Here is a 26,552-nt window from a genome sequence, read left to right as displayed (position 1 = left end):
TAATGGGTGTTTGTCTAGATTGTCCAGTGATCAGAGGAACTAAGCTTGTGTTACTGTCAGACCTCCTTGAACAAATGGAGCCTGTTCGTGCTTAGCCATGCTCCTTGGCAAATGTTTAACCCTTTGGCCTCATTATCCTAATTGCAACCCATTTAAAAACAACAGATGCTTTTATATAAGCAAAGGTTCAGTCGTAACCCAAGACAATAAGGGTAAACGATATGGAGTGAAATTGGAAAAATAATGTATTGCTACTTATTTTTCCAGATCTACACCGAAGGTAGTGGATCCCAGTTGTGCAGTCCTGGATTTACAGAAGATGTGTACAATGCAGCAGTTCCTGAGAGTGTGCAGGAAGGGCAGCCTCTTCTAAATGGTAATTTTCTTTGACATTTTAAACAACACTGACTTATTCAGCTTATTTTAATGCAAGTGTAATACCAAGATACAGCAGGGGGAAGAAAAAAAATCATAGGTCTTTGCTTGCTCTCTCTCTCTCTCTCACACACACACACACTTTTTTTCCCCCTCTTACAATGACTTGGTTTTTAATCAGTTAAGGCCATTATTTAATCATACAATATTTACTTTACATTCCTTTAATGTAACTTATTGGTGAATGATATGTGGCATTTTAAATTAAACACTGGTTATAATGTTTTGTCATTGGATCGTGAAAGAAGACAAAAATGCTGAAAGAAGAATAGAGGGAAAATAATGTATGGTTTCTTTTTATTCATCACGGGATGGTTTAAAAGAAGAATCTGTGTTATGTGTGAAGGCCACTGTGAAGATTAGTTATCTGAAGGGAGAATTGTTACCTTAGATTTTAAATAGATGTGATTTTTAGATTTTTCCTTCTGCTTTTATTTGTTTGAAACCATGACTCATGAAATGTAAGCAGATACTCAGAAGCTGACAGACTTCTCATTTCCTGCACTGCGTCACAGACCTAGGTTCAACATCCCAGGGTTGTGTAGTACACTGATTTGATACAGCTTGAAAGAGTTTGTTTAATCATTACAGATGTATGAACAGGTAAACTGTTTTTAAGATATGATAGTTTTGAATGTGAAAGTGAAAGAATGAGGCCTGAGAAGGCAATGTATCATTTTATTCTAAACACATTTAATACAATTGTCTGGCAGGTTTAGGTACTCCACCACATTTTTGTATGAAGCTGCTTATTTCCCAACCATGTATGAGTTGCATCTAAAAAAGAATAAGAAAGTAAAGCATCTTCATATGCAATGTGGGTATTAATTAAGTAAACTTAATTATGTAGCATAACCATCTTGTAATTGCATACAGGATCATTTTCTGCCTATTAGCCTTAAAAGCAGATAAAAGGAAGCATAGTGTGCTAACAATTACCCAGCATAATGTAAAGTAGAAAATAGATTTAAATAGACCTGGTTAAAACTGATATTGAAGGTACAGTACTGAGCACATAGCTATCACAGGGGATTGGTAGGTGGTGCTATTATCTTGTATACTTCAGGGGAAAGCTATGTAACATAGCCATGGTTTCTGCTAACCAGCATTGAAACAAAGGTATCACTAAAGTGTAGGAAGGGGGTTGTGGAGAAGAAGCATTGAACAATCTGAACAAAAGAAGCCATTGGCATTGAATTTCGCACTAACTGCCTAACTTTCACAGTGTGATGAGAGTTTGAGTCGGAGATCAAGGGGGCATTTACATGGGTACCTATGCTGTTTGGTCTTGCTGTTGCTGGATTTTCTTTTGATTGGAGGATGAGACATGGCCACTGGGAGCTTGGTCTTCCTTTGTTTTCTCTTGATTGAATTCCTGTGACAAAACAAAGCTCTTTGGGCGCTGTAATCTTCCCATTAGGTGGCTTTTTTTGTAATACACTTCAGGGAAATCTCATCTGTGAATGAATGGTTCAGTTCTCTTAAAGAGACGATCATTTTATAATGTGATTAGTTTGACTCCATATGTAAACACAACTAGGTTGATACCTGGGCTTCGAATGTTTTATTAGAAACACTGTGCTTGATTTTAATGAGTGCAAGTATAATCAAATTATTTTCACTTCAGTTAACATGTACCAGAGTGGAACAGGGGTGGGGCTGAGCCATTAAGTTTACCTCAGCCTTGTTCTGAATCCTAAATAATTGATCACAAAATTAAACTGTTTCTGCCTTGGTGAATATGTTCATAGCAGAGTATTTCTCAAGGTTTGATTTAAGGACTCTGCTCAAAGACCTTCCCGAAGACTAGAGGCCTGGGGTATTATCAGCATGGGGATCATTATGCCCCCACAATCAAACATTTTTGTTTTTTGTCTTGAAAGATGCCTGTATTTATTTATTTTCCCAAGCAAATAACTTGTGGAAACGAAAGGTAATCTTGTTACAATGGCATTGTTATTGGTGCATTGTTAGATGGGTCAAAATAACGGTCAGCTATTGGGTAGCCAATAACTCTTCATTGTTTTTCAATGGAATTGTTCAGTCAAATTTGACAATGTTTATTGAAAAGTGTGAGTGAGTAGAGTGAATGATTATCTAGCTAGGGGCTATTCACTTGCAAAGCAGGAAAGAGGCTATGTTTGCTATCTGTTAATGGGAAGCCACCTACAGAGCTTGAGGGTACAGGACACATTAGTTTGACAATCCTACAGTCTGTTGATTCGGTATGTCCCAATGACTTTGTTATAAGCTGAAAGGGATTTCCTGTGTAACAATTCATTACTATACAGGGTCTTTATTTATATTAGATATTTTCTTTCAATAAATGCTATAGTTATTGGATAATGCATGGCAATTATTCCTGTAGGCTAAACTGCTAACAAAGCATTATTTTATAAAACACACATATGTTGTTCGTGCTTGAGAGTGAAGTACTGTTCTCTAAATGGTTTATTTTTTGTTTATCAGTTGGAGAAAGTTTTTATTTTTTATTATTATTGTATTAAGTTTTCCATTTAAAGGAACATCTTTTGATTCTTAAATTCCCACTTTTCACGGATGAAAAATGAACTGCATGAGAGCATACCTCTCTGAATGTACTACTTAAAGGGAGAAAAGGGCCTAGACTAAATACAGGTTTTTACCCATCTGCTGATCACAAATTATAAATATAACCCTTGTAATTTTTAGTTGGTTTGCATTAGGTAGAATCCTCTTTTAAACAAATTTTGTGTGCTAGTCAAAGTTTTGATCTGCTTTAGCCCCAAGAGTTCAGGATGGATTTTGTTTCCTTTTCTGAGATAGACACTTTAGAAATGCTCATAAGTGATCCATGATTTTGCATACAGTATTACAATTTACTGTGGCAACTATAATACTTGTATATTGAGACTTTAAAATTCCAATGTCTAAAGCTTTGCTAGTGAAAACTATGTTAATGAAAAGCACCAAAGTCTGATTGAACTTAATGCAGTTTTGATCAAGCTCCCCCCTCCTGTTTTTTATTATTTTTTGTACACTAAGCGGTTTCTTGTTTCCAATTCTGATAATTAGGTGTGCTTGGTCAATTAAACAGAGTAGGGTGATTTTTTTTTTTTTTCTTTAAAGCAGGTATACACTGAATGGTGCCCAGAGTTTGGTAAATGTACATCCTGTGATGAAAAAGGACTGAATAGTGAATCAGAAATGAATAACTGGCTTGCTGTGATTAATGGACATTCAGCTTTTAGCTGCTCCTCTTACCTTTTATCAGCTAAGCAAACAAGGCAGGCATTTTAGGCAGGAGAGTAAGCAGAGCTAAATAATTGATTTGCCTTACATGGCATGGACAGAAACTCTTGCGTCATATTTAGTTAAACATTGTCATGGCTATTATATTTTCATCTCTTGCCTCATGTGTAAATATCAATTGGAATTTACTAAAAGCTGGATACCTTTGCTGAAAACAAATAAACTAGATTGATACTTTTGAACTGTTCATGTAAAAAAAAAAAAAAAAAAAAGTTTGTAATTCTGTGGATGTGTGTGTACACAAATGCTGCATTTAGCATGGTGACCGTAGCAACATTTACACCAACTACAGTTGTTTTTTTGTAGACTCTTATCGTTTGTTACATGAGTACACATGGGGCACATAGAGCCTTGTAGGTTGACGAGTTCACCGAATTCTTGCAGCTACAGAATAGGTCGCCTACGTAGTCATCACAAAACACCAACACAATGTGCTTTAGGTATACATCAGATTCAAATTCATACAATTTCAATATTAAATTGAAAACGTTCTCAATATTTACATTTTCTGAATAGTTAATGTTTTTTTGAACTAGTCTAAATCCACCTCTGCTGTAATGGAACTCTGTATGTATAAACTGTATTAAGAGCAAATCTCATTCAGGCTTTGTGTGTACGATGCCTGATGATATCTGACAAACTGTTTGTTTGGTTTGAATTGTCTTTATTGAAGTTTCTAGGTCATGACTGACTGAAGCATATAAGCTTAAAGTTACTGACTACCATTTAATCTGAGTTACGAACACTTGTAGCTCGCTATTTGTTAATTCCAGTCAATTTGTTATTTCCAACTAGGTTTCTTAATTACTTAATTGAAGCTGGAGGATTAAATTTAATAAGTAAAGAGTTTTTAAAAATAGGGCCCTTAACTTGATTTCTGTTGAGCAGATAAGCCAAATCTTGCATGGGTTTGAAGGTTAAAGATGTAACGGAATAAAATCTACCAGCTTTTTACTTTAGAATGGATATTTTATTGTATTCTGTATAGTAAAACTCATAGTGCTGATTTCACAGACCTTGATTAGTATTAGTTTATGACTACTCTTCCTAAAATAACATTAGGTATTCCAATAGATGTGATAATTTGTCTGTAAAACCAGCCCTTAGTTTATTTTTAAGGGTTGGGAATGAACGTCTACAAAATTAGCACAATTTGGTAAATGTCCTGAATGTGGATCCTTCCCTATGAAATGTAAATCCTTTTTTCCTCCTCAATAAGGCAATGTTTTCTGTAGATTCTTGTTTGGTGAACTGGTATATTGTTCCTTGCCAACCTTGGCTAGTAGCCAGGTTTTTTTTTTTTGTTTGAGCTGATCAATAAATCCAGGGTCTTTGTTTGGCCTAATCAATACAGTGTAATGAAGTCTGTGCTCCAATTCCCAGCTAAGCATTGCTGTTGGGGGTTGGAGGATTGGGGTATTTTTCCCTATTACACAGCACAATAAATTTTATTGTGGTGTGTCAGTGTTTGTTTGTTGTGTTCTATGGATGCTCCTGAATTTGAACTGTACTGTACTAGTTAGTAAGGTGTTATTTTTGTAGTAGGCCTGTTTGACTTGCTCTTAAAATCCCGTGGTAGGTTATTTTTAAAAAGCTAACATGTTTTTATAATGAGGTTGCCATTTTATCTAAAAGCTGATTATGTGCTCGGTAAAACATTGAGTACAAGGTACAGAGCTACGCAGAGCAGCTTATAGGTCCCTTTTGCACAAATCTTTTCTTTAAAGGGGTTACTGGTCATATGTAAATATGCACTTTCTCCAGTTTTTTCAAGGAAGATTTAGTTTCTTAAATTTCTTAGTTGTAAAATATGTAGGTCCTTGAGTTGTAAATCCTCTTGGAGACCTCTGTCTCAAAACTATGTTCATTTGGTTTTGTTCTTTCCTTTCATAGTTTTGTAGTCCCATTTGTGGGTTAGATGCATCCAATTTATTAATTAGATTAGATTAAAGGTGTGTGTGTGTAGCCTATATACACGCACAGTTGTAAATATTGAACTTTATACATTGTAAACACAAAATACTTGTTCTCCCTTTACAGTATGTATTATAGAGGAGGATATTGTGTGGAAATCCATTCAGCATATTTTGCAAATGTTAGCATATTGAAATGCACTTTATCCAACTGTGATGAATTTGCATTAGTGCTTATAAGTTTCAGGTTGCTTCAAGGGTGTGATGGTGATGGGAGATGGGGGCTGTTCTTGATTCATGCTTGACCTTTAGACATTAGTCCTTTCTCATGCATGTCTGTACATTGTCTGATTGTATTTTAGAGCAATGAGCTGGCTGGAATGCGGAGCTGATAAAGAGCGTTAGGCTACATTTTAGTACACCTCCCCCCCAGTTTTAGCTTATCTTTTTGGAGACTTGTTAAAAAAAAAAAAAAAAGAGAAGCTTATCAATCGAGGATATGACTAACGTTCATATTTGGTAGTGGTTTCCATGGCTTTTTTGTGTGTCCTTGGCATATAATTAGCCCATTAGACACAGACGGCCGCAATACCCGTGGGCTGATCCTGGCTCCAAATGCAAGAGCCAACAGCTGTGGCCAGAGGCCTTTCTATGTGAAACCTACTGTATATATTGCCTATCATTTTAATTATCAAGTGAGATGGGGAATTGGTTTTCAATTTTAAAAGATGGAAATACTATAAAACCTGTATTTCCTGATCTGTTTTTCTTGTTCTCCCTCTTGATGATTTTTATTGACATTTATCAGATATAGCTTCAAAGAGCAAAATGGTGCCACAGTCTCATTAAGAAGCACTTTTTAGTTTGAAATGTATGCTTTGTCCCCCTAGTCTAGTGTGCTGCTTTGGGATGTTACTGTGTGTGTTTCTTCAATTTATGTTTTAACTGTCAGAAAAAAATCTGAAAGAGGCTGTTAATGATTCACAAAAGAGAAGAACAAGGCACCAAAATGCTCTTTTATTCATTTTATAAACATCAGCATCCTTTTGAGCAATGCCATCATTTTAATATAAATAATTCCTACTGATCCAAGGTCTTGCTAATGAATATAAATGCAGTACCTGTGACTTTTACTTTCCTTTATGTCTGCAAGAAAGGTAAAGAAAGGTGAAACAAGATCTTGATATGTAATAAGACCATACATCTATAGCACTTGAGCAGGATTGACCTGGCTTTCACGTCTGCTGTTATATTTTCATTCTTTAAATCCCAGACACAGCAGAAAACTGGCAGTGTTCATTACAGCCTCTGTCCTGCAGTCAGCAGAAAACAGATCAGCATTGTGGATTAAAATGTTTATTTTATTAAACAACTGGTTCACATACTGTAGATTCTAGATAGTGCTTTATACATCATAGGCATGGTTGTTTTGTAAACACAATGATAGATTTCGTATGGCTGGTTGGAATCCCTGAATTCTTAGTTTACAAAAAGGCCCTGTTCACTTTTGGCTGACCACTGAACCGGGCAGTGTTCAAAGCATTTATTGTGTCGTCTGAATTATCTTCTGCTCGTTTCCTCATTAGGCAGTCTGTTCTTTAGCTTCAGCTAAAGCTCAGATTTTTGCTTTTGAAGAGGTTTCTGGAACTCTATGTATCTGGCATCATTAAGCCAGGGAAAAAAATGAACAAACCCACCACAAACAATTATAGCCATGCCTTACTGAGTTTTAAGAAATGTATTTTCATGATGAGTAACCAGTTAAGGATTCTTGTTAGAACAAAAGAATGGAAACCATTGTGTAAGGCAGGGGTTCTGAACATGTTAGTAGTGGCCAGTACTTTGATCCTGTTCTTCTTTAAATTCTGATGTTGGCTTTGCTATGAGACCTTTGGACTGTTGCTGGAGTGTGGTACATTTGAAGCTGTCCCCGGAGCCCATGAGCACTAGGTATCTTTTTAGTAGTATTTCTTAGGTAGTATGTGGCACTCAGCTTTCCTTCAGTTGCACAAAGACTTCTAGCTGCTGAAGTGTGAAAGCAGGCCTATACTTTGTTGTCCTAACTAACATCTCAATATAGGCTTCTCTCGTTATGTCCGTTTATGCCATCCTTCATTTTATGAGATGTTCCTCCTTGTAAGGTTGTAATGCAGAAATATATAGTCCTCAAATGTCCAATTATATTGTATAATTCAGATGGTTGCAAGATGCTTTCTAGTTACCATTGATTTAGTAGTGAAGGAAATGTACAGATTTACAATTAAGGGAAAGGCAGGACTTCTCATCTTCAAATCAATGCATTTTTAATTGGTTCTTATCTATTTTTAGTCCTAGCAATTCACTTAATGTTAATTGTGATTTTTCAGAAAATTGTGGTAGACCTGAACTCCTTAAAGGTTCTATATCAATTTCTCAATATTAAAAACAGAATGTATTGGCCTCTCTGGTTTCCTGGGTTCTGTATGTTGTGACCTTGCTAAGTGGAGTTTTTTTTTATGTTCGTGTTGAGTCAGATATTGCTGGTAAAATTGATATTTCTGGAACTGAGCAATTCAAGACCTGAAAAATTTGAAGGATAAATCAATTGCTGACAAGCAGTCTGTACAATACATTAAGGAATTAGTTCAGATAATCTGAAAGAAACTGTGGCAGTTTTGTGTATTGTATTTTCTGTGTTTTTGTTTCATTTAGTGTTCTTAATCCGTTTATCTGGGTGAGATGGCATGTGAAAATGTGTTGTATGTTTATTAGGCATATAACATACAGTAAAGGTGATGTTGGGACATTGTGAATGTTGTCTTAAATTCAAATGCCATGTAAGGTAAAGCATATACAAATTGTGAATGTCTTGCCTATGAAGTAGTTTAATCTATGAAGAGTTAGGCTGCAGCCTGGCAGAGGTATCAAGCTAGTTATGGTAAAAGTCTTTGAAAAGACTCATCTGATAAAATATTAAAAAAATGTCTGATGCAAAATAATGCTGAGAGGTTTAGATTTCCCACATGTTCTGGTTCATGAAAAGCTGAAGTTCATCATTTGGGTCAGCCTAACTGTTGAGGTGCTTTGTTTTAGTTTGTACATTAATATTGTTCCTGCATTTCTTGATTGAATGATGAAAGCTTTTTTTATTTTTTAAGTTATGTTGTGGCTTTTTTAACTTTCTACTGAAATGTGGAATCGGTTGTATCGTTTTCATGTTTGCTGTTAAAATCGTATAACATTCTAAATTTACAAATGTGATGTCTTCTCATTTTGTGTTTATTTTTAAGCATGGCATCTTATTAGTGGAAATTTCAGTGTGAGTTTCCTTTTTTCTCCATGCCTAACCACCTATTTTCATGCAATTTTTATGTATCTATTTTGTGTGACACCTTGCTGCCTGCTGGGTTTCATTATCTGTCACTCAGAGCGGATTGCTAATTGGACCCCTCGTTGACAAGCATTTGAAATGCTGTTGTTGCTTCTGCTAATGAAGAATTTAAGTTCGAACTTCCAATTAAGTTGGATTTCATTGGAATGTAGCCTGTGGAGTAGAACAAAGCCACATTTTTACTTTTCTTTCCTCCCCAAACAGTTTTCATGCACTAATCAATTTACTTTTTTCACAATCTTTTCATAAGCATTAAGTTTGACTATCCTCATAATGTCAATTTTAACACGATAAACATTTTTTAGGCAGGATTATCTTTTCCCTTTATTAAAGGTTGCCGACTCTCATCAAAGTAGATGAACCACAATCTGGTAAGAAGTCGTACATTATAAAGATATTCAGAGCTATAATCATCTGTGCTTAGGCATTTAAAGTGTTACTTGCAGGCATTCAGAGTCCAGATATATCCAGATTTTTTTTTAACTATTACTGCTAGTCTCTTCTGATAAACCATTATGAAGGGGAATGTTAGAAAAAAAAAAATTCCGATCCAAGCACATTTTATTTAGTACCTGGGCCTTCCTCTTCAAACTGACAGTGTCTACTTAAAAGTGCCAGTGGGACAATGAGTGACTTTTCCTCTTTAGGCCTTTGGACATTGAAAAGATTAAGGCACATTTGCACTTTATCTCCCTTGATTGCATGAAGTGTCAAAGTATTTCTACTGGAATAGAGACATGGTGTCCAGTATTACTGATTCAGCTGCACTATCACCACCTTGTTAACTCTAGAAGAATGTATTGCGTGTAGCACATATAACGGTCTTTCTGGTTGGGCTCCGCCTACGTCAGCAGTTATCCGCTTCCTTGCTCATTTGGAGCAACTTGTTGAATTTTTCAAGCATTTATTACTGAGCGAGTGGCACAGCCGTGAAGTAAGAAAGGTATGCACCGTTTATTTTGGTCCAGTGAGCTTCTCTAAAGCCACATTGCAGAGCTATGATATAAAACAGGGTCTGTGAGCCATGTGTTTTTTGAAGTGGGTGCGATTTGTGAATAATTCCAAAAGAGATAAGACTTAACCACATGTTCAGAATACCTCATCTATACACTGAAACAATCTTGCTATAAAAAAAATATATTGCTGATGGGTAATTCTTCATACTTGATAGATTATATAGCACAATTATTGCCTTCCAAGACATTTTAAGGGAGGTCTTGCAAAATAGATTTTTAATGTGAATAATATAAGCTGTACTGTGGCATTCAGAATTTGATGTTTGAAAAGAATAAACAAACCAGTTAAGATTTTAAAAAATACAAAGATTTGAGTATGTTATTAACCATTCTTATCTTTTTTTGATCTGTTAATCAAAATAGGGAAAAAATACTTGCTTCCTTGGGTGTATTGTACAGCTGCATTTTTGTAATGCTTGTGTAAACTGTAAGTTGCCCTGGATAAGGGTGTCTGCCAAGAAATACATAAAAATGTATTTATCAGTTTATTTAAAAGGCCTTGGTTTTGTTCTTGCCGGTATGTCTGTCACAGTTTGAAAGAGGAACCTTGAATGCAAAATGCCAAGTCTGCGCCAGTATTGCAGTTCACATTGAGGCATTTGCTTCATCACCAAGGTTCCTAGGAATCGGTTTACTGCTGGGAAACATAGAAACTTCAAACTTTTTTTCTGTTCTGAGTGTTTAGTTTTACTACGGAGTAATTTCTGCACTATATGTAATATAGTCCTCTTGTGAACAGTGTCTAAGTATACTTCAATAAACTTGAACATTTTCTGTGGTCAATGCCAGTGTCTAAACCAAAATGTCTGGTATGCTGCAACTCTACTTCAATAGCAAACTAAATGTTGATAACGACGACTGAAGTACGGATAATCTGTAACCATTTTCACTTCAATTTCTGTGTGTACATAAAACATGGTGCTTTTTTTGCCCCCCAAAGGACAATAGTGAAATATGGTTTGCTGTATTTATTTTTTATTTTGGGTTGATGATTCTCTATGGCAAATACATGTTATTCAACGTAAATCTGTAATTTTACAGAAGTGCCTTTTTTCAGTCCATTAAATGACAAACTGAACAACATCCCACCTCATGTCTATTGGGATGTTTGGAAGCATTATTCAGTATCTGTAGTAAAGCATTAAAATCAGTGTACAAATAGATTCAGAAGCACTGGAAGATGCAATATATAGTTCTATATACTCATGTAAAATTAGATGAGGACTGAGACACTGTTTTTTTAAATTATTTTTTTTATGAAGAACCTTAAAGGGAAATAAATTGCTGCTCTAGAAAGGCATCACAGAACACCCTTAATCCATAGTGGCAGCTCCTCTTGGTTTTCAGAGACCAAACAATGAAGTAAGGAGGAATTAAATGTTGAACATCAGATTTTACGCGTTGGACATTACATACATCCTTAATAGTATTTGATGCCATCCTCTTGCAGCTGATGTCCCACATAGGACACGTCTGGCCTTGGCCATAATCTGGCTGTGATTATCTGGGGCTTTTAGTGGTCGATCTACAGATGCCTTAAGTGTAATTGTATCAGTTGCTTTGAAATAGCAGACTGGCACCGCTTAAGTTTCTTATCTTATTTTTGTTCTTATTATGAGTATGAAAGCATGTATATAATACCAATATATGCTTACAATGAATCCTTGGATAAGACCCTGGTGTGGTCGGCAAACAAAAAAAAAAAAAAAAAAAAGTCTGTCTAGGCTACCACTGCCATGTAACTCATGCAACAAGGGATTGAACATGTCCTATAGCAGCTGTGCACTGAACCTAAGCAATATTCTATCGGGATAAGTGAAGATTGGCATGTTTCCCATGTGTTAAAGTATGTTTCATCTGTTCGCAGACACGACAGCTGGACCAGTTTTTGGACATTGCCAAAGTTGTTCTGTCACATCTTCTGTGGTTGGGGGGGTGGGATGCACTTGGTGTTTGGTTTCAGGCAAGACTAATGAGGGCATGTGTTAAGAATTAGTATGAACATAACCTTAACTGTTTAACATTTTACACATGTGAAAGACTACCGTTTCTTAGAAAGTATTAATGTGAATAGACTTGGCAATTTGGAAGAAGTTATTAATTTGCAGGAAACGAAACTACAAAAACAGAATTGAGGCATCTCCTTGTTTGATGGTCTAGTGTTGCCCTGTGCATAGAAAAGTATGAAAGGACTTGTTCTGTACAAACAGATTCTTCTGATTTTGTAGGCATATAGCCACCCATGTCAAATCAGAACTGGTGATCCCCCATATTTGACACGATCCGATTTTCATGAGTCATATTTGACTGTAGATTTTTATTTCTCCAAGTAGTTCACAACAGAGCTCCATGATCTTTTTGTATACCTGTAGGATATAATTTCTCAGTACGTCCCCTTGGATACTAGGAAGACATGATTCTACTGGGAGTACACCTGGATCTTGAAATTGTGTGCTTGCATCAAGTGGTTTAAAAAAAAATAGGCAGCTAATATGCTTTGTCTTTTTTATTTATTTTATTTTAAATAAAATATTTATCCTATAACCAAGGGGAATGGTCACTGGGAAATGTGAAATGTAAATGTAAAACATTTCAGTATCAAGCTCTTCAAACCCTGAAGTACACACTTTGGTGTTTTCAGATTCTTGTGGTAAAGCCCTTTGGGTTTTGTTTTGCTACTCTGCACAGGAAGGCTGAATGTGCATCTTTTGAGTTTGAAAAGGTTTTAACTTTGGAGGAGTTCCCCTTTGTCTTAAAATGGTAGGTCTGTTTGCACTGGGATAAGGGAAGGTGGGAGGCCCTAGAGATGTTAATTGTCAGAAGCCAACTCTTCCAAGATATCTTTACTTTAAACAAAAGCATGACAGGATATTCTCTCATGCTTTTGAAATTGCAAGTACCTTCTAGTCTAACCATCAACATTATCATTGTGACTTGGAGATTGGGATATTTTTTTCTAAAGTGTGTTTCTTTAAAAGGAATTAAATGTGTGGGGTGCTATTGTTCATTGTTTTCTTTCATTTGAATTTAGGCTCTACAGTCTTTTAAGCACTTTAATACAGTATGCAGATTAACATGTTACAAAATCCTCTTTTCAGTGGCCAGGGGCTTACCAGGACTACTCCAAACTGTTCCATGTCCTCGCTAGCGTTCTTGCTATTTTCATTCACTTTCAGAGAATAGGCCATGTAATTTTGTTGTATTTTAGTTTATACTATAACCTGTTCTTCTAGAACAAAAATTGGAAAGGGTTTAAGTGGGGGTGGACAGCATCTTTGTTATGCATTAAAATGTGAATTTTGCATTTTATTTTCTTTCAGCATTGTGTTGACAGGAAGACTAATTTATATTCATAACCGTCAGAAAATTGTATTTTAAATTTACCTTTTATTGTGCAGTTTGTTTTTTCTTAGAAAATAAAATCTAAACATCTGTTACCCACAATGGGTTACGTGCTGTTTTGTACAACAGTGGTTTCATCAGCAAATTGTAGACGTTGTATCTCTGTGTAACATTTTTTTTTATTGGACTGTTGAATTCAAAGTTTGTCATTTCCTTTTTTTTTACTGCCTATGTACTTTCATGTGGGGGGTTTCTGAGGAAAATCTCTGGCCTTTATATTGACTGCTGGCCATTGCTGATCGATTTGACACAGTTAACACTGTTGTGTTAGTAATGAAAGGGGGAAGGAAGGTAATATAGTGTGAGACCCCCAGCTTTGGAAAAGCTAATAAAATGCAGGCTTTACGAACACTAGTCTTCTTTAAGATCTGTGGCTTGACTGATGTGGTAATAAAGCCTTTTAATGTTTTTAACATGGGTGCACTGCAGTCTGCTGTGAATCATAAACCTGGGCGTTTAGTTTAGTCGGTAGGATTCTGTTATTACTTCGCATTTTAACATCACATGCCTGCTTTAATTAAAATCTGAATCTGTATTGGTCCCGTTTCAGTTTCCTAACATCTAGTAATGGGGCGATCCAAGTCTTTTACTAATTGTATGTGGATTTGATCAGATATGTTTATTCTCCCAATAATGTATATAATGTATTGATGTGCATATACACAGCATGGATATCTTAATGTGATTTTATTTTGGATTTCAGACTTGTAAAAATCAGATTGCAGGCAATTGATGAATGTGAAAATAGACTAGAAGTTTCAGTGTTGCTTGTGGTGAATTTTTGTTTTTGTTTTCCCCCTGTCTAGCAGCAGAACCTAGCACATCTGTTGTGGAATTTGTTGCAAAATTCCAGTATCTCAGTGAGGATTCCATTGAAGCAAACGCAAATGTTTGTGGCTCAGCTCCGCCTGTTATCTCCGTCTATTGCAGCTGTCACTTCCTCTTCCTAATGCTCTTGCTAATATCCGAGTGCAGCCAGTGCTCTTAATCAATAGACATGGTATACAAAGATCTATTGTGAGATGAACAACTTTACAGGCCTAAAAAACAACTGCAAATAAAACAGGCCAGCGATTGTGTGAATACGTTTGTGCTTTTTGTGAAGCAATTAACTTTGTGTGCTAGATGTTTTGAACATTTATAAATGTAGGTAGTACATTTTAAAATAGGATTTTTAAATACTTAGCCTCATTGCAGACATCTGTTTTGCTTCTTCAGAACATGTCTTGGTTGGAAATCTTTTAAAATCTTCTGATTTGTAGCCTAGGCTACATTGTAGGACTCTGGTCTTTTTTTTTCTTGAGCATTTATTTGATTAGCTCTATATTTTGTTTTTCTGTTTAACATTGTTTTACCTCTCTATTGGGTAAAAAAAATATTACACTCATCCTCTGTACTTTATTATGTATTTCTTTGGACTAGATTAGGGGGGAGAGTACTCTGTCTGGGCCTTTTATCGATTCACAGGCCCTGTGTGCTCTGCTTCTCTTGTTTTGCATCCCCTGCTTTGTCTCTTCTGCTTGAAAACTGATCTCCACCAAAGGGCTGCATCGAATTTCAATGCTGGCCAAAAGATACTTTTCAAAGGTGAAAAGGGAATCGTCAAATAGCTGAGCTCTGGAGAAAAGGGAGTAAACTAGCCTGTCTTTACCATAACATTGCGAGATTTTACCTTCCTGTTAACAAAGCTAGAGGCGTGCTGTTCGGGCCTATTGTGGAGACCCTCAAAAGAATTCCACGATGTGGATAACCTTTGGCTCCCACTCCTACTCCATGCAAATCAGGAGGCCTAGGAAAGGAGTAATGTACTTTTTTCTCTACCAGAAAAACATAAGTGTTTTTGCAAGAAACAATGTATCTGTAGTATGTGTAACTTACTTTTTGTTTTAAATGGCTGAAGAAAGAGTAACCAGAGATCTCCTGGTCTCCAAGTGCTGTTATTATGTTTAGAACAGAAGGGGTTGGAAGTGTAATTGAATATAAAGAAGCCTTTGGTTTATGGTCACCGCCCTGTCCCAGCAAATAGCTGCAAGTCATCCTCTTCATCAAAGGTGTAATCTTTCACTGAATGAAGAAACTCAATAGCTATGTGTAAGCTATGTTAAAGCAGGTTAACCGTCCGTTTACTACATAAGAGAACCTGAAAACAGCATGTGGGGTTTAAAAACCCATACGTAGTATTCACTAATATTCAGAGTCTTTTGTGTGCACCTTAATCTGTGAAAGAATTATGAGATGGGCAGGCTTTAGCAGGGAGAATAGTCTCCTGCTCCTGTGTTTTGCCCTGCCTTTTGTTTATCTTCACATTTATTTGCTCTTATTTTGCTCCTGGTGTTCATGGCAAGTTAAAACTTATATATTTTTAAAAGGATTTTATTCAAAATCAGTTTACTTCTGTTCAGTGTTATTTTTAGACCACATTTCAAAGAAGAAAGGTTGTGCCACTGGCACTCTGCTCTGATGAATTTCTGCTGGTAATTGGTCTCCGTTTGATGAGCAGTGGATAAGCTGAAATAGTGAGCAGTCTTTAACTTAATGCATTAGCATTTTATTCTGTGTCCATTTAGATCTTTATTAATATAATCACACAGTCTTTGGGGATAATATTTGCTCCTAATTAAAGATCCTATAAAGTGCCCCAGAGTGCTTTTGAAACAAATTAATATTATTGTTTTTAATTGTTTACTTTTACTTTTTTACAAATTCATATCAACATATTGAAATACAAATGTTATGCAGCTGTTAAAACAGTTTTCAAACATGAACTTGACACTTGCTTTAAGGCAACTGTTTAAAAGAACAGCTGATTTTGATGGAGAGGTACAATAGTCCTACTTCATTCAGGGGAGCTGCCACAGGAATAGTACACTTTGCTTTGAAACCTTATTAAATTATATATTCCACATTTTGAATCTATATGTTGTTCAAGGAATGATTTTTAGAACATTGTAACAAATCCTGAATGAAAGCTCTATTGTTGGATTTTACTTCTCCATAAAATGTAAAATCCATAAAGTTGTAACACTCAGGCAGCAGATTTATTTTATTAAAATTGGTGGATCTTCACCTTTCAGAAACAGATCATGTATTTATTGTACACCTAAATGTCAAGTATTGAAACAGTGTATTGCTTTTTGACACACACACTGATTTGTATTTCAGAAATGTATCCCTTATGACTTCTCATTTTTTTGAATTGCCACAGTTATGATTTGTTGGTGCTCAATTTAATTAAAGTGGTGAAATAGGCTTGCTGATTAGAATGTTGAAAAATGGATTTGAGCCATTTTAAACTGAAATGGTTTTGATTGGGGGAAAATAAACACATTTCAGGCTGGGTTATTTTAAAACTAAAGTGTTTGCAAAGAATATATTGATGCTGTTTTACGTTGCATCTTTTGTGATATGATCTAATAAGTTCTGTTTGTATTAACAGGAATGTAGACAATTATATAGTCTGAAGCTTTTGCCCCTAATTATGAAGCCATTTTCCTTCTTGTTTAGGATGCCTCAACTGTTTAATACAAACATCCTGCAGGTGAAAGAGAATAGAATGACTGATCCATAATCCACTCTAACAGGCAATTTTAAGAAGTGCATAAAGCTTCTGGAATCATTGCCTGCCAAATCTGTATAATCCTCTTTGTTTGTACGCTTAAATTATTTATCAAGTTTTTTTTGTTTTTTGTTTTGTTTTTAATGTTTATCATTGTAATGCATGTTGCTGTATACCAGGCATAACATAGCTATATTCAGGTATAGAGTGTTGACTATATTTTTCTGATATGTAACAGGATAGACAGGTGAGGTTTGTCTGAACATACATTGGTAGAATTAATGGAGTGCTATATGTCATTCAAGATTCATTTTTAAACCAGGCCTATTTTGTAGTGGTTTTGGTAATTTATGGCAATAAATTACAATACATAACCTCGGTATTGCATTACATATCATGCAAGGAAGAATTATGATTCATTGCCATACAGTTTATCATTCTACCACTGATGGTGACACTTCTGAGTTATGATTCACTGAACCAGAGTAAGTTAAAACACTGTATATGTTTCCAGGACTCTAAAGTGGTTATCAACAGTTATTCTGGAAAAAAATATGGCATTGTAAATTATGTGGTAGATATTTATTGTTACTGCCCCTCAAAATCTTCTCAGACTTGTTACTAACCTTATACATGAGTATTTTGATAAATCTACTAGATCATGGTTTCCTTAATGTCTGTGTACAGAGGCTTGTGTGTATGTGTAAGTATAGACTCAGCTTGTGTCTGGAAAACATGCTAAAAGCAATAAGACTGCAGCACAGTAAAAAGCTTGAGTGCAAATACGTGAAGCTGACAAAATGAGATTAATTTTAGATTAGAGCAATAAGAGGTTTAATTTCCAATCAGCATGGTGTGTTATGTGCAGTGAAATGTGCAAGTCTGTCAATTAAAAATGGAATATGCCCTTATTAGGAATGGAAAGTCAGTATTGCCAGTACTGAGATTGATCAGCAAATGTTGTAATTGTGCTTACATACTTAAGTTAATAGATTTCTAAATGAATAGGTTAGGCTCCCAGCGTGTATTAAGGAATGTTATAAACTTGAGCACCAAATTACCTTGAGGCATAGCAGGGGACTAAGAAAATGGGACAGCACTTGACACATTTTAATCGGCAGTCTATTTTCGCCTAGACCTTATGGTACCACTATGCTGCCGTTGCATTCAAATGTTTTTGTCCGTCTTTTTTCTGGTGGGTGGCTTGTAGCGAAGGAGGGTGTTTGTGCACCTGTGAGACGATATCATGCATAAACTTCAAAACCCCTTAAGATAAATATTAAGACACTCGAGTATTCAATATTTAATTCCTTTTGCATAGGTGTGAATACTTTTGGAATTTGAGACCCTTTATTTGTTTTAGTAAATGTTTGATTCTAAATGTTGTGCTTTTAAAAGGGTAGTAAACCATGTGATGTCTGTAGAGCCTGCTGTTATTAAAACTGACCAAACTCATTAACTCGATTTAACTGGAAAAATTCTGATTTGAGACCTCCTTAAAAATAAATCAAAGAGTCCTTGCGTTAATATGTTGTTCATAGAACATTAGCCCTTTCAAGGTCTGAGAAAATATCTGTGTTGGGTGGGAGAAATATGTTGGATAATATGTAAGAAAGTGCTTGGAATGCAGGAAAGTGCATGAACTATTTTTCAATTAAAACCAACGGCATTATCTTAATAATATTCAGGATGAAAGTGTACTTAAATTAATATTCTACCAGAAAAGTTAGAAGTTAAAATTAGCTTAGTTTCCCACTGGTTCTTCAATTCATTAATTTACTCTAAGAATAGGGGCATGTGTTCCTCTTTCTATTATCTGTTCCCCTTTTAAAAATAACTTTTGTTGGGGGGGTATTTTGACAGAAATAAGGCAGCATTCCTTCATTCATTCATAAATGTAATGTTACAACCTTTTTCGGTGCAATCTAATAGTGCAATCTTAGGTGAGCATACTGTGAACATATTTGAAAACCTTTATTAATTATATTATTATATGACTAGGACTACAGTTTGTACTGCATTTTTATTTTTATTTCAAGATGTAACCATACTTTTCAAATGGTTATTAATTGATGGAATATACTACTTACAAACTTGCAAATGGGAAATTTCTAATCAGAACAAGTTGGCAGGATAGACCTCAGATCTAAATGGGGAATGAAAATAGACATTTACTGACAGTTATAAGGCGTTGCTTTAATGTTTAAGTTAAGAGATTCACATAGTGTTTCTTTTTAAAATCTTATGAGTTTAATTGATATCAAATTGATCACAAATTTAACAGTACTGTAATTTTATTGAACTGGAAGTCCTCAGTATTGGAATTTGTGTAAGTGGTTTGTAAGATGTTTAAAATGGGTAATTAATCCTTATTACCAAGCAGATTAATTTAGCTCCACAGCATCAATTGTCTTGTGATTTTAATGATTTACATCATCTATTGTAGTGTTCAGGTTTACCAGAAATGGATGGGGCTCTGAATCTTAATATGATTTGCTACCACTATAGGAGACCTTACTCCCCGGTGGCTATGTGTATAAGAAATTTAGAAAAAAATAAAGGAGATTTATTTGTGGTACCATAGTGGTTTCTGTTAATATTGACAGAAACTGGGGACAGATGTGTGTTATTGTACTCCAAGCTCCTAATCTTTTTTGATTGTAAACGTGATGAGCACAGCTGTGTGGCTATTATGCTTAACCCTTTCTGTCAAGCTGAGTAAGGTTTTGAACTCCTTGGTATGGATTGTTACACACTGAATGGTTTGGAAAAACCTAATTATAGACCAGTCCTACTAAATTCAGATTTAATTTTCTTTTTTGTGTGTGTAAGTGATAAATATTCTGGCTTAAAATAAAATCATTCTTAAGTTGAAACTAGGCTTTGATCATTTTCATTTAGCAGAAGTATTTACTTGCCACACATATACTCAAGCTATTTAACAATTAACACTTTCAATCCTCTGTGTAGATATTTTACCCCCTCTGTGTCTGTCTCTCTGTCTCCTTATAATATATTTCTTAAACCTCACCCTTTGTTGGCACGGTGCTGTGGTGGTTAGCACTGCTGCCTCACCGCTCTGGGGTCCTGGGTTCGAGTACCGGCGGGGGGCCTGTCTGTGTGGAGTTTGCATGTTCTCTCTCTGTTCGCGTGGGTTTCCTTCCACCATCCAAGACATGTGGGTTAGCTTGATTGGTCTCTCTGAATTGCCCTGTGTGTCTGTGTCTGTCTGTCTGTGTGTTGCCAGGCGATGGACTGGTGTCCTGTCCTGGGTGTATTCCTGCCTTGCGCCCTATGCCTGCCGGGATCAGTTCTGGTTTCCCCACGACCCTCACCAGGATAAGTGGTTTTGAAGATAGGTGGATGGATGGATGAATGGATGGTTCACCCTTTGTGACCGTATTTAAGTTCAAGTTAGAAGTACTTGGAGAAATCTTAGAAGTATGAAGGCTGTGTTGCAATGGATATTGAAAATGGGCTAAGGAGAAATGCTGTGCTTTCCTTAAGGCATTGTTGTGGTAAAAGCATTTTTAAGCATGGAACTCTCTCTTTTGAAAATCCACTCACTTGTGTTTGCGTACATTTTTTCCTTGGTTGAAAGGCGTCAAATTGCTTAAGTTCTTAAGTAAAGCAAGTCATGCATAGCAGGCAGTCTAGCGGATAGATGAACCCATCAGCCTCAGTCTCTAATTTATGGGGTGCTTTACTTAATAGGTGTCCATTATTTCAACAAGGAGGATCCACTGACCACAAACAGTAGTGGGAAGATTTGGTGCTTATTTTTAAGGGAAGTATACTGCCTTCTCAGATCTTGAGAACATTTGCATTGTAAACATGCTCTTGCATCAAATGTGTGTATTTGCAATATCTGAAATATATTACGTGCATTACTTTCTCTTTAGCCACATCAAATTCAAGATGTCGATTGTATTGATCCAAGGAATTGGGTCTACTCTGCCTGCAGATACAGGCATTAATTGCTACCACAGATGCATGTCCCCCACCCCCCCCTCTCTCATACTATTTCATTGTGCCTGGTTGATCTTTTTAAAACATGGGGGAGGGGGTTGGATCGCTTCAAAGTAGGTTAGTAGTAACACTTGAGAAATGAATTGCTTGCTTTGAACCCATTCTTCATTTAACACCTTTGTATGTCGGGAAGAAACAAATATCTTTACGGAAGTTATTTAATGTCTTCCGTACAATTTTCTCAGCAATTATTTTAATAGTTCATTACCACCAACAATGCCATTTTCCTTTTCATCTTGACCAAATTATACTCTATCTTAAAAAAAAAAAAAAATAGACATTAACTGAACTGCCTAGGGCTAAACATGGTGTATTTTGTTTGGTCTTCATGGCTGTGTATTTTTTACTAATTGTATTTTCAGGCCTGTACTTGATAATTATTGATGTAAAAGTATTGTGGCTCCTGAATGGTATGTTTATTGGCAGGCAGTTTAATCCCTCCTTGGAAGAAATCTCCCCTTTGATGATTGTTTTGTGTTCAGGTTTTCAAGACTGGACCAGTTTATAGGGCTTCAAAACTACATTACAGAAATGACTAATACATATTTAGTGCTGGGTTTTTGGTGGGTGTTTTGTTTTGGGGGAAGTCTTTGTAGCATCCTGCAGTGTGTAGTGCCTTTTAGATGTGAATCATAGTTTGGTTTCCTGTTAAAACGCAAAACGTTAAATAGTCATCCCGCCCCCCCCCACTTAATGTAGTTCCTTCAATAAATGATTAAAGGATACCAAAAATACAGTAACATGACATTTTTTACAACCAAATGTCATACTCAGCTACTGAAGATCCTTTAAAGAACAGCAGGGGTTCCACAGAGGATCAGTTTAAATACAATGCCTATTGTTTTCCTTTGTAAACCATTGTTTTTGACTTTGGAGGGGAGGGGATACATTTACACAGGGGTTTTGAAGAGTTTCTTGAAGCAGTGAGATCTGTCATTCATCTTTCACTTGATTGATCTTTTTTCTTATGTCTATACATCCATCCTAGGTTTGCAGTACAGTTTTAATTAGGGTGCTTGATCCCTATTAATCCTGGTATCTGACATTCCATTTATTTAAATCATTTATTTTTCTTGCTTGTTAGTGATGGTCATACACTACGTACTGTGGAGATTTTCAGGTCAAGCAGGGAATGAAAAAGGAACATTGTTCACATTTTATCATAACATACAAACACCATGAATTTGAGAATAAAAGAAATGTTTGGAGAATTACATTGTTTAACGTGTGAATCTTTTATAATCTTTATTTCAACACAACTTTGCTATTCATGGGATTCATATGGGCATACTATGGTCAAAAGGTTAAAACATCTCTGGTGGCAAAAAAAAAATGTCCTGACAGCTGGGTCTTGTCAGCTCCCTAATGGTTCATTTTGTAATTGGATACAATAAACCTAAACAGTCTCTACAGCATACATGCATTTTGTATGCATTATTGCAAATATTATACTGCAGTCTCCATCCAATTTATAAATATCATGGAAGTCCAAGATTTAATGGTAATGTAAAATAATCACCCTGAAGTGTGCTCCGCAAATTGCTTTTCAAATTAATTGTCAAATTGTTAAATGTAAGTAGACGGCTTCTGAAGAGCATCTATTCCTGCGGATAGAACCTTAATGGGATTTACGATCCACGTTAATTGCGACAGATACAATTTAAAAACATACACTTTAGTAATATATATGAATTTTGGACAGTTACAGTTGTTAAAATACGTAAGCATCTTGTTTCACATTAATTAGCATCTCACTAATAATTCACATTATTCTGTTTTAAACCATATACGGTTTTGTTCCCTTAAGTGCCATACTATTAGTAAAGGTGCTATTATATAATTAATGTAAACCAGTCCTGAAAACAAACATGTTTTCTGTGACATCTGTACACTTCTGTAGAGGATCAAATTGACATTTATTTATATATTTATTCTTTGAAAACCAGGAAAGCCCTTCCTTTACTGGGGACCCCTTATGCACATTTCAGCTTTACCACAACTGTATAATCACATCATTTCAGTGCTTCATCCCTTTGAATTTCTAATGGTAATTGATAATGATGATAATACTTGTTAAGTAATATCACGGTAGTACTTAAATATGTATGATTCCACTTAAAACACTGTGAACTGATGATCTTGGAGTTTAAAAGGTATTCATCTGCATTAATTTACTGAAGATACCTTGCAAATTGTATACATACAATCCTATGTATAATTGTATGATGTTAATGTCAGCTTCTAAGAACAAGGCCTATTGATTTTACTTTTAAAGAAAATGGTTGCCTGGCACTTGTAGTCCCTCGATTTATTATGAACAAGGTCAGTTTAGTATGGTCGTGTATGAAAGGGACCATCTTTAAATGCTAACTGTAATTACCATTTGTGTTCTTCTTGAGTCTGTAGCCTTGGTCCAGCACTAGTAACACACATGGTGCATAGCTTTGTGTATGATTGAAAACCCCTTATGTTGATTTGTCAGGTGAATACTGATTGTAGCCAGTTGCTAATATGCATCTGTCATCTCAAAGCTAGTATTGATGATTAACATTCAGAATGGTTTTTCAATGCAGGGAGTTAGCATGAATGCATACACATAATACCTTGGTCTAATGTTCCAATAATTTCTTTTGGTGGAAGAAATGAGCTATGAAAAAAGTTAATGAACTGCATGTTAAGTGTGCACACTGTAATGAAACTATTTGTAAGTACTTAATCACATCTGATCTACAGTATGTTCATTTGATCTAGAAGAAAAAAAAAATCTAACACACAATAGGCTGTTCTACCATAGGGAGCTTTCATGTTTCCACCTGTTAATTTGTGAACTGTTTTCAATGAAACACTGGGCCAGATGAGATGTCTCTCAACATTATAGGAATTAAAACACATACTCTGCAATATAATGGGTTTAAGTGAATTACTCCATAGACTTCCTGAAGTGTGTTTGATCTACATTCTGAACCTTTACCTTAAAGAATTTGGGAATCATGTACATTTTAACTGTATACCCAACTTCTTCATGGGTAGTCAAATGTGTGTTTCCAATCCATTCCAGTGGACAAACCTGCTACTTAATTTAATGTAATCATATAATTATCTTGGTCAGAGAGCCAAAATCTTGCAGTAGATTGCAAGGGATGATTATTTGACCATTTGTTTGCTATTCGGGTATAAAGATGCTCCAATAAAGCTGTTAACTAAGGTGGCATTTCAGAGGAATCTGAATTTGTATGTATACTATAACATTTGTATTAATGTATTTTTGAAACCTACAAAAGAACATGAAGGTAATTTAACAAGTTTCAACAGTATTTACAAGTGTTTTATACATGCCAGTTTCAAAGGTTGAAAATTCATGAGGAGAAAAAAAATGGTATGCTTGTTTTCTTTAAGCCTTGAAAACAAAAGTAAACTCCAAAGATATGCTGTCAAAGGAACCCTTTCTCCACAATAAATAAAGGGCACCTTCTGTAAAATGTTGCTTCCCTGCCAAATGAATGCAAAGCCTGCGCTTGGCAGAGGTTCTTAAACTTATTAACACTTAAAATACATTAGGCTCACAATCCTGTGCATAAATTTTAAAATTCATGAGTTTATTGAAAGCAATATAAAACTGCATCTCATCACCCACTGTAAACAAATGCAAGTGGATGAAAAAAAAGTTGGCCACCTGAAAAAAAGTTTTTTTTGTTTTTTTTTCTGTAGAGAAAGATTTATAATAGCTGTAGGCTACACTGATTAATTTGTGAGAATTGGTGATGTGATGCTAGGCTGAGGAATATAGATCACATAATGTTTGTTTTTTATTTTTTTAAATCTGTAAAACCCTGTTCATTTCTACAATTTGGAGTCATTAAGAAGGTTTATTTTTCCTGCATAAATGTAATGGTAAGCATCTGTTGGCTTTCCAGATTACATATTTTAAGTGTAGTTTATTATTATTATTAAATGTAAAATTTGACTTTGTTCATCTGTTCTTATAGCACATATATTCCGGTTCATTTCATTATATAGAAGGAGTAGGCATATGATTGAAATGATTGATTTCCACAGCTTGGTCCATACATAGACATTTTGCTTATAATTTTTTGTTAGGATCTTTTAGGATATTTACTATTGTCTATTCTCTTCAGTATCTCATCTTTAAGACTGGTTATCTAGATGAATAATGGTAACTTTTGTTTTTAATTTAAGAAAGCATTACATTTGTACTATAATGGACTTTATATTATAGGCCTATGAATTACAATTTTGGGGTCCTGTGTATTGTTTTTTTTATTAAATAGTGTTTCTGCATTGTCACTGATAATTAGAATATCGTTGCACAATGATGTGGAACAGGTTTGTATTGTGTTTCACAGAACATGGCCAGGAAACTATAATAATAGCCAGGTTATCTGGAGACATCCTTTGAGACTCATAGTGGAACTAATTCTTTTGACTCCAGTGACACACACAACCTTCTGTGAACATGTAGACATTTTTCATTATTTGCTTGCTTTATAAGGAGAACTTGACAGAAATTGTTGAGACCTTGAAATAAATTGCTTGATGCTGTCATATTCAGATCAAAGCTTCTCTCAATTCACATTTTAAATGCATTAAACTGCTGTAGTAACTGGCTACCCCCATCAAAGGTCACTGTGCCAGATGGCTTAGAAGATGGTTCAAGGTAAGCAATTGATATCGGAATGTTTTTTGTATTATTATAGTAGACATTCTCTCTCGGCTTGACTGTTGTGAAAATATTTGCTAGAAACTAATGTTGCTTTCACAGAAGTAGGCTGACATTGCCATTAAATAAACTGGCCCCCCATTGTGCCCTGTGGTGCCTTTATACATCTGAAATAAGCGGAGCACCTATGGGATGTTAACAGTGTCTGCACATCCATGTAATGCACATCAATGGGAAATAAATATGGGGGGATCTCTCCTTAATACTGTACCGAGAATGAATGTCTCATGTGAGGCTGTCATTAAGGTCAATGACGAACAACCCTCTGGCGCATAAGGGCTTAGTGAGATGTATAATGACCAGACACATTGCTTCTGTAAGGCGAGTGCATTTTAACCTACATTATCAATTCTCATTAGATTCAACTGCTGCTGCTGCACTGCATAATCAATGTAGTGTTGGGATTTTTCTCAAGTATTGAAAGAATTTCAGAGTATTTGGTCACACTCATAGGTTTTTACCTATATATGTATGTGTGTGTATGTAGCGTGTGCAGGTCTCACCACACAGAGTGATAAGCCAGCAGTACACAGTGAGTGCTGTTATATTGTATATGTGTCTGCATGTGTATAATAGATGTCTATATTCTATAAATACAATGTGTGTGTGTATATCATGAGTATAGATGTATTGTATTCATTGTCTGCATCTATATGTGTATATGACACTGTGTGTGTGTGAAATTGGTTTTGACTTCAGTATTCTGTGTTCAAAGCAGTATTCTTGCTTGTTTTAGCATATCTGCATTGTCAACCCTTGTAACTAAATCTTTCATTTTGAAAGCTTTGGTTTTGATTTGCAT

At 35.5% G+C, this 26,552-nt stretch overlaps 1 protein-coding gene across 1 annotated transcript in view; it reads left to right on the top strand.

Moving 5' to 3' along the window:
* LOC136765516 (cadherin-2) overlaps positions 1 to 26,552 on the top strand; it is a 62,119-nt gene that overhangs the window by 2,950 nt on the left and 32,617 nt on the right. The window contains exon 2 of the mRNA XM_066719592.1: positions 268 to 376. Coding sequence (XP_066575689.1) covers positions 268 to 376 — 109 coding nt within the window. The remainder of the gene's footprint in view (positions 1 to 267; positions 377 to 26,552) is intronic.

Source organism: Amia ocellicauda, chromosome 2 (genome assembly GCF_036373705.1).
Source record: "Amia ocellicauda isolate fAmiCal2 chromosome 2, fAmiCal2.hap1, whole genome shotgun sequence".
NCBI classification, from domain to species: domain Eukaryota; kingdom Metazoa; phylum Chordata; class Actinopteri; order Amiiformes; family Amiidae; genus Amia; species Amia ocellicauda.
This window is presented reverse-complemented; position numbering and strand designations above follow the sequence as displayed.